Below are 8,988 nucleotides of genomic sequence, written 5' to 3' on the forward strand. Positions count from 1 at the left end.
ACCATTTGAACTGCTGTCAAGAAAAATACAATCTTAGAATATATTTAATTAAAATCTATTAAAAAGTTAATTTTAAGTTCAAATAAATTCTCTTGATTGAACAATTTTGATTCTTTCCTGAAGAGCCAACATGGAGATCCAGCTTCTTCAGGAATTAGAATGACCTGAGAAACAAGTATATAGAGATGAGTAAAACGTTCTTATAGCTAAGCTAGCCCATGTGTTGTGTTGGACTTGCATTGAACATAAAGGGTTCATTCATTCCTCCAATTTCAAGAATCCTTTAATTGCTGCAAAAGTTATCACTAATCACTTTATTCTATTTTCCATGTTTCCATGCTTCATTCTATCCAAAGGCATGCATTAATCAGAAACTTGGAGCGTCGACAAGTACAACTCGCCCCCCTTTACACTCCTTATATACATGCTCATCTTATAATTATTAATTTTCATATTATACAATAATTGCTATATATTAATATAATATATTATGTCATTGATATTATTTTATAGTTCATTTGGATAGAATTTATGAAAATTTTTAAAGTAAGGTAAGATAATAAAAGATAAAGTATCAAAATCTCCCTGATGAATTGAAAAAGTGAAGGTTTTAGAGGTTTAAAACTTTTAAAAAAATTTATAGCTCTGTTGAGCAATAGCTTTTAGTACAACATTTAGCGTTTTGATCATAATCAAAATACTAATACAACGTTTAGCGTTTTGACTATAATCAAAATACTACCTCTCATATTTATATTGTTCGATAATATTATATTTACAGTAGTGTTTACAGGTTGGGAGAGTGGTTCATAAAAAATTATCCTCTTAACTTTTTAGAGGTTGAGAGAGTGTTTTGACTAAAATCAATAAGATAATACAATTATTTTTACATTTAACAACTAATGCAGTAGTTATTTTTACCAAACAATCTTGCTTTAAAAATTAGTATATAAATAGCTAATAACTAATAGCAAATATCTAATAGATAAAGACTAGTAAAACATTTGACAACTACTAAAATAGTTAAATGTTACTAGAACAGTTAATATTGCCGAACAATTTCTATATCTTTAAAAACCCATATACACTATTTATAGTAGATTTTTTGAGCATATTTTTATTAGATGTTGATTTATCTGCTATATCATTTTATTAAGATGATTATTGGTTACAAAATCTCATAACCCTATGATTTAATTTTAATTTTGAATAAAAAGATAGCAATATATGATTTTGAAAAGTGATTTCACATTCAAAATTCGATTCCCCAACTTCTTAGAAAATAATCTCTTCATGTACTCTGATTTGGGCTCTCATGTGAAATCACAATGGCCCAATGGATCCAAAGGCCCAACTGATTTTGTGTTTGCTGAAGGCTCTGACAAAGGCTCTGACAAGGGCCTGGGCTTCTCCATCCATGGTCATGGTCAGGATATAGTGTGAATACAGTGGAATTATTTAGTAGGGGATATGTTGATGGGCTATTGCAGTGAGGAATCAGCATCATGATGGGTGAGTTTTGCAAGATTTGTCACAAGTTGGTTTTGGTCCCTCTCTCCTCTGACAGTCAAGTGATAAGCATTAACTGTACATGGATGGTGGTGATCCATGAATGTGGAGTTGGTCAGGTATCATCATAACAAGACAATAAGATGGGACACTCCTTTCTCAATGGAAAGTGAAGGCTCTTTGTTGGTTGAGTCTTTATTTGATTGGTGGTATTGAATTTTAACTTTGAATATTGCTTAAGGCCCATTAACATCTAACTTAGTCACATGATACTTTTAATTCGTTTAATTAAATTAAATTTGATAGTTGAGTCTGCAACATATGATATTGGATAAATAGATTAAGATTTGATTTACATATTTAATAAATAAAAAATATATATATTGGGGATATATAACTCCTCTCCATGACCTTGGGCTAATGTTTGTGGTCAAAAAGGCAAGCATAGTATCATATATTTAATCATTTGCTTTTTAAAAGTTAGTATTCAGAGAAGCTTTGATCTTTGATTTAGACACATTACCAACCAGAGTTTAATGCCAACCTTTTCACCTTTTTAGCTAAATCTTTTTTGGGTGTATTTAATATTATTATTGAAAATAATGTAATCTTAAATATATTAGTTAATTTATTAAAAATTAATTTTAAACTAAATTTAATATATTTCCCTTTTAAACAAATTTTAATATATTTAATAATAAAAAAATCTCTCAAATCAGAGATGAAGAGAATCGCTATAAATTGACTATGAGTGTAAAATTTAATTAATTTATATAAATATAAGTTTTGATTATAATAATGAAGAAAATTAATATTAAAATATTTTTACTTTTTAAACATTGTTGTGAAATTAATATCAAATAAAGTTAAATAATAAAAAAATACTTTAATTAGTTTAAGATTAAAATTTTATGATGCTGCTCTCATTTTTTGTTATAAATGTCGAATTCTGGATGCGTTACATGATCACTGCTTCGATATCTATGTTAGTGATGAGAATTGATCGTAGAATAGATGGATAAAAACTAAGTAGTGTGTATTACGGATAACTTTTATCTAACAAGTGCTTTGAGTATCACCATAATAGTCAGGTGAATAATTTTCTTATCTAGATATCATTTAGTTTGGACTACTCATTATCTATTTATTTAGATATTTTTTTCTTAAATATTATTTTAATAATTGTGATGTCATTTAATTATTATAATTATTATTGAGCCTTAATCTCAATGTCAAACAAACTTAAGAAAATAATATACAGCAATCAAATGAAAGAACCACAAAGTATTTGATCAATGTATGTTCATAGATAAATTAAATTTTAGCAAAATTAATCAAAGATTAGATATAATCGTAGCATTCACACCAAATCTATCAGAAAAGATCCTTCTTTTTGAAAAGTGAATATAATAATTTTTTGAATTGCAAAAGGTAATTAATTTAATCAGCCATGAGATGTAAACCCACTTTATAGTTTGATTCTACGAAGATCATATCACAGTGGGAAGCTATCTCTGTGTTTCCCTTGTAACTCCAACCTTTTCAAGCAAACAAAACAAAAGAAATCACTCTGTTTTGCCTTTTCCTCTGGTCAGGAATATTCCTCAACTGAAACAAACCTAAAAAATTGCGGTCTGAATTTTGTCTCTTGTAACAGAGAAGAAAATAGTTAAGAAGTTAGAAGCAGACAAGCCCTTGACGCGGGATCAAAGGTAGCTAGCTAGAGCTAGCTACCCAAACCAAATCAGAGGAAAAAGCTGTTAGCTTTGTCACGTTACGCGCTTCTAAAGTTAGAATTTTTCCTAAAAGCAAAGCAAGATTACTGATTACCCACCGCTCAACCAGAGTCAAAAATGGCAGACAAAGAAAGAAAAGCCAATAGTAAACGTGAACCGGACGCCATCCACCGAACCGGAACGTTTAAATGCTGAAAAAGAAAGTAAAGAAACGAAAGAAATGAGTGGGTCTTCTTCTCCTTCTTCTATCTATCTATCTATCTAGCTTTCCTATGTGAGTGTGAGAAGGATGGAGAGCGACTTGTACAGCAATCATACACAAACATTAATGCAAAAAAACAATCCCATATGTTAAAAATATTACATAAAGAAAAAAGAAAAGAACAAAAGCAGGCCCACTTCATCCAAAGCCTAAGGGAACCCAATGCTCATCTCATCATGATCTTTGCAATTTTTTTTCCTTTTTTTATCTTGCACAGTCCCATTTGCCGCTAAATCTGCCGCTTAATTTGTTTTGTTTCTGCGTTACTAAATTTAGCTGCGACTTTACTCGGATATTTCCCTCCTGTCATTTTCTCTTTTGCCCTTCCTTAAAGCTTGCATTACATTTCAGAGCTATTTACTTGGGAGATTTTTGCTTCTATTTGTGGAAATTTTTAGTATATACTAATATTGTTATAATTTTTAATTTTCTTTCTTCGGATTGTAGTCATTGGGCATTTGGGTTCTTGGGTTTCTCTTGGTCTTTCCTCTCCTGGGGCAGGGGGGGAAGGAAACGAAATAAAGGTTTTTTCTTTGCGTGTGCCCCTGGTCGAGGGTTAGGGTTCCGATGAATTTTTAAATGTAGTGTTGTTCAGTGGTTTGTTGATTGTGAGAATTGTTCTGTTATCAAGAGATGAGGTGCTTTTCTTGCATAGGTTCTCACAAAAATGATACTAAGATCGACACTGAAAATGGCCTTCGATCTACCCCACGCCATTCTTCTGATTCCTCAGGTCTGCCTCTGTTTCCCATTCTGTTTGCTCTTTTGGCATTGAATTTTCCCTTTTTGGATTTTATTTTTCATTTGCTAACTGAGTTTTCAATTTTCTTGTGTAACAATGCTTGGAATTGTAGGTAGCGGGAGGGGAAGGTCGAGTTCACATGGTAATTCCAAATGTTCATAATAATTTTAGTTCAATTCTGTTCCTTCTTTTTTTAAAAAAAAAGAAAAATCATTTACTGGTTGCAGGTAATAGAAAGGTGAATGGTAGAAAGACTACAGACGCCAGTGGCGCTCGGAGTTTCACATTTCGCGAGCTTGCCGCGGCGACCAGCAATTTTAGAGAGACGAATTTGATTGGGGAGGGAGGTTTTGGGAGGGTTTACAAAGGCCGCTTAGAATCTAGCGAGGCAAGTTGGGAGTCAAACTAATTTCTAAATGCTGATTTAGTTGATCAAATTATATTATAAAAAAATGCCTGATATAGTTTGATACAAGGTTTTAATAATTGTCTATCTTCTCATTTATTTTCTGGTTGATGATCAGATTGTTGCAGTGAAACAACTTAATCATGATGGTGTTCAAGGGTTTCAGGAATTTATTGTGGAGGTTCTCATGTTGAGCCTGTTGCACCATCCCAATCTTGTGACTTTGATTGGCTACTGCACTGCTGGTGATCAAAGACTATTGGTTTATGAGTACATGCCAATGGGTAGTTTGGAAGACCATCTATTTGGTAAATTTCTTGAGCAAATTAAACTAATGCTGATACATATTTACTTTATGGTACTATTATATTAGTTTGTTGTGTAAACAATTTGTTATGCATTTGTTTAGTTATGATAATTCTCATGTTGGATACTTACAGTTTTGTGACTTCTTGTTCTTCTTCTAATATATCATCTGTGAAGTGGTTATTCTATTAGATTCTGTACCGCAGAGGAAATTTTTAGATATTTTCTTATTTGAAAATTGTTCTTGCTCTTGCTTGCATGAAAGTGGATGCAAGTGACCAGCACCCCTGTAGGAAGTACAAAAGAATAATGGAGTTAACTCAATGTTCATCATATGTGTGAGGGTTACTACTTTCTCTTGTTGGAGTTTCACGTCGATATGGATCCCATCATCATATATAACGTGTACAGTACCATTTTGCATAAAGTTCAAGTCCAAGAAGCCCTTTCACACACAATTCCTATTTTTGTGTGGTTAACTATACAGTTTTTGTTATTGCTAGTTATACTTCTTTTTATTTTGTGTTTTTATGTGTGAGAGAAAATAAGTTTTCTAATGAACTAAGTTGAACAACATTGATGTGTTCTTAACTTGTTTATACAGTTGCACCAGATTTTTTTTTTTTCAAAAAGAAATAATTGTTCTTCTTCAGATCAATGTGTGTGCTCTTAAACAATGTTAGCAGGCATATTTTTTGATATCCCATTTTCCACAGATCTCGAACCTGATAAAGAGCCATTGAATTGGAGCACTCGGATGAAAATTGCTGTTGGTGCTGCTCAGGGCCTTGAGTACCTACATTGCAAAGCGAATCCTCCTGTTATTTACCGTGACCTGAAATCTGCAAATATCTTGCTAGATGCTGATTTCAATCCAAAATTATCAGATTTTGGACTTGCAAAACTGGGACCTGTTGGTGAAAAGACACATGTTTCAACCAGAGTTATGGGAACATATGGATACTGTGCGCCAGAGTATGCCATGAGTGGCAAATTGACTCTTAAATCTGATATTTATAGCTTTGGTGTTGTTCTGTTGGAGTTAATCACTGGGCGAAAGGCAATAGATCGATCTAAGAGGCCAGGAGAGCAGAACCTAGTTGCCTGGGTAAGTTAAACGTGCTGTTTTATCTAATTTCAGTTCCTTCGCGTGTTTCAGAGCACTCTAATTTTTTTCATTGTTCATCACCATCCAACATTCGTTTTCCTCCATTTCAACATTCATATTGTTGCTAATGGTCAGGTATCTTCAGTTTGTAAAATCTTAAATACAATCCTCCCCTTATGCTAACCCCCTCTGCTTGGTTTCTGGGCTGTTTTTATTTTGGCTTCCAGGTCATCAAAGCAATAGACTGATTGAGAGTTTAATTTGATTGCTTTAGTTTGTTTCTACCTGTGTATTAAATATTTTATTATTTGATGGAGTCATTTGATTATTCCACCCAGCAAATATTAGATACCCAGAATAAGTGTGACTAAACAATGAATTTGTGAGAATCAGTGCAATTTTAAGAGCCTGTTAGGGTTCCAAAACCCTAACAGAGCAACGGAGAGCAATAAGAAGAATCGAGAAGAAATTAGAGAGGAGAGAGAACTAAGAAAGGACTAGAAAGAATTAGAAATAGAGAAGAAGAGCGATATTATTTCTTGGAAATTCTGGAATAAGTATGACAAAATCTTTCTCTGGTTATATAGCAGACTGATAACTGCTTTGTAACTACTTCTAAGCTACTGTCAAGTAGCTTTACAACAGAATAACTGCTCCTAACTGCTCTTCCCTTCTTTTCTATCTATTTCCCTCCTTTTTACATCTATCTTCACTTATTAATTCCCTATCCTACTACTGCTTCTCATACTTCCTATAGTATGTAACAGAGCCTCTATCTGATCTTAATAATATTGCAGATCTAGATAATTTTTCTTTTTCATTTGTTTTGTAGTCTCGTCAATTTCTGAAGGATCAGAAAAAGTTTTACCAATTGGTTGATCCTCTGTTGGAAGGGCGCTACCCTCGCCGTTGTTTGAACTATGCAATTGCTATCACTGCAATGTGTCTTCATGAAGAAGCACATTTTCGCCCTCTGATTGGTGATATAGTTGTTGCCCTCGAATACTTGGCCACACAGTGTCATGGCACTGAATCCAATTCCAGTCGGGTACGAAGTGACACTCCACCATCTTCTTTGCCAACAGATAGGGGTGCATGTCCTCAAGAACCAGTTTCTAGAAGCAAAGCATTTTAAATGTTGTTGGGAAGAAGCTTTTGAAACCCTCTTATTACTGTAAGTCCATCATAAATTGTATTGAAATTTTAGCTGTGTTTGGTACTAAGGAATTTGCAAAGTCAAGATTTTTTTTCTTGGTGAAGGCAACAGTATTTGTTCTATGTATGCATTTATATCAAGATTTTACTTTTCATCAAATTTAGATTTTCTGTTTATAGAGGGGTTGTGGGTTTCAGGGAGTTGAGTTTGGGTTCTTGTAGTGGTAGATTGTCCTTTGGATCTCATTACTGAATTGCATCTTGTTTTCACATTCATTGCTTTTTTAGTTTTGATGCAATTGTACTAGCTCTCTTTCGTTTTATTTCTCAGGAAGAATGAAATTCTTGAAATTATTTTAAGGAAACATTTCTATATTTGCATATACACACCTCTCTTGAATCTTTTAGGGACTGAACACATTTTGGCATCCGGTGTCCGTTGTATATTATGAGAATGCAGTTGGTGTGTCTTTGTATTCAGGAAAGCAAGTGTTGTTCAATTTTAGACATGGTTATCTTCTCATACTCTGCCATAATCACACAATCATATAGAATATTTAAATTACTTGAAGTGCGATGTATTAGGATTCAATATAGCAGCTACAATATCTGATGGAGATTATTATTTTTCTGGTTGGAGATTGTTATTTGGTGTTCTTTCAGATATGGTTTGTCTATCAATGAAAGATTCTTGCCTTCTTGGTTGAACGATCTCTGCTTCAATGATAACTTAAGGATCTCTTCTCATCATGTGTGCTTTCAGGTGTCCTGCCAAACTTAAGATGGGAAACTTGTGAAATTTCCTACCATGTAACATGTGCTTCTTCACAGTGCGTGAATATATATGTACATCATGTATGTATGTACAGTTGGGCTTGGAAAGAAGCTTTTTCATTTATAAATTATAATAGTACATATCTCTGGTTCATATAGCTCTCTTCTTTCCATTTTCCATTATTATTGTTATTATTATTATTATGAATGAATGAATGAATGACTCATTTGTGAACAGCACCGAGCAGGCTGAGACTAACTCTGCTACATAGATTGAATAGCCTATGACACAAAACAGAACACTACAAACATGATTTAAGCATGCTGATTAAGAGATGCCATATCATATGATTTGCTGCAATCTTCTATCCTTACCTTTGTTATTTATAGCAGTACAAGTAAATAACTCATCTATTTCTGATCTGTTGTTTGTCCAATTAATTTCTCTGTATGTGTGTGTGTGTGTGTGTGTGTGTGTGTGTGTGTGTGTGTGTATATATATATATATGTACAGCAAGTATGTTGTTAAGACTAAACTGTTTGTAATTCAGTAGAGGTGTGAGCTAGTGATATGGTCTTGCCATCCAGGCATAGACCAAGCTACAATAGGAATCATCTGTCAAATTACCTTCCAAGAATGCCTATTGAGAAGACCAGAAGACACGATGTCTTCCAAAGGTCTAACATTTTTCGTCCTTATTACTTTGAATGTCTGCTTGAATTTGAGTCGAGGTTTCACACCTGGTACCTGTAGGCCACCAAAGTAACAGAAGGAAACAGAAAAAAGTGAATTTCCCACTTTTTATGATCAGTTTACTTGCATAAAATCATTTGTTTACAATATATACGAGTGGTTTTGAGTCCATGAAGATGAGGCTGAGGAGAGCAGCAGAACCCAAAAGCATATTCTGCTCTGCGGGATATACAAGGCCAAGGGAATCATGATAATGATGATGACGAACAACGTTAATGCATATTTGTCCTCAAAAC

At 33.5% G+C, this 8,988-nt stretch overlaps 1 protein-coding gene across 3 annotated transcripts; it reads left to right on the top strand.

Moving 5' to 3' along the window:
- Positions 1–3,527: 3,527 nt before the first annotated feature.
- LOC110660973 (probable serine/threonine-protein kinase PBL21) lies at positions 3,528–8,156 on the top strand. Of its 3 annotated transcripts, none has more exons than XM_021819449.2 (7): positions 3,528–4,240; positions 4,362–4,391; positions 4,477–4,637; positions 4,774–4,963; positions 5,678–6,069; positions 6,902–7,243; positions 7,865–8,156. In XM_021819449.2, the coding sequence occupies exons 1-6, from the start codon at positions 4,141–4,143 to the stop codon at positions 7,202–7,204; spliced, it is 1,176 nt and encodes a 391-aa protein (XP_021675141.2). In that variant the 5' UTR covers positions 3,528–4,140; the 3' UTR covers positions 7,205–7,243; positions 7,865–8,156. The 3 variants fall into 3 exon arrangements, with proteins under 3 accessions (XP_021675141.2, XP_021675140.2, XP_021675138.2); XM_021819448.2 differs by having other exon boundaries at positions 7,888–8,156; XM_021819446.2 differs by having other exon boundaries at positions 3,530–4,240; positions 7,988–8,156.
- The last annotated feature ends 832 nt before the right edge of the window (positions 8,157–8,988 follow it).

The sequence above is a fragment of the Hevea brasiliensis genome, chromosome 2, assembly GCF_030052815.1.
Source record: "Hevea brasiliensis isolate MT/VB/25A 57/8 chromosome 2, ASM3005281v1, whole genome shotgun sequence".
NCBI lineage: Eukaryota > Viridiplantae > Streptophyta > Magnoliopsida > Malpighiales > Euphorbiaceae > Hevea > Hevea brasiliensis.

Coding starts and splice junctions, on each gene's coding strand:
- LOC110660973 (XM_021819449.2), top strand. CDS start 4,141: ATGAGGTGCTTTTCTTGCATAGGTTCTCACAAAAATGATACTAAGATC. Junction 4,392..4,476: donor GGGAAGGTCGAGTTCACATG/GTAATTCCAAAT, acceptor TACTGGTTGCAG/GTAATAGAAAGGTGAATGGT. Junction 4,964..5,677: donor TTTGGAAGACCATCTATTTG/GTAAATTTCTTG, acceptor CATTTTCCACAG/ATCTCGAACCTGATAAAGAG.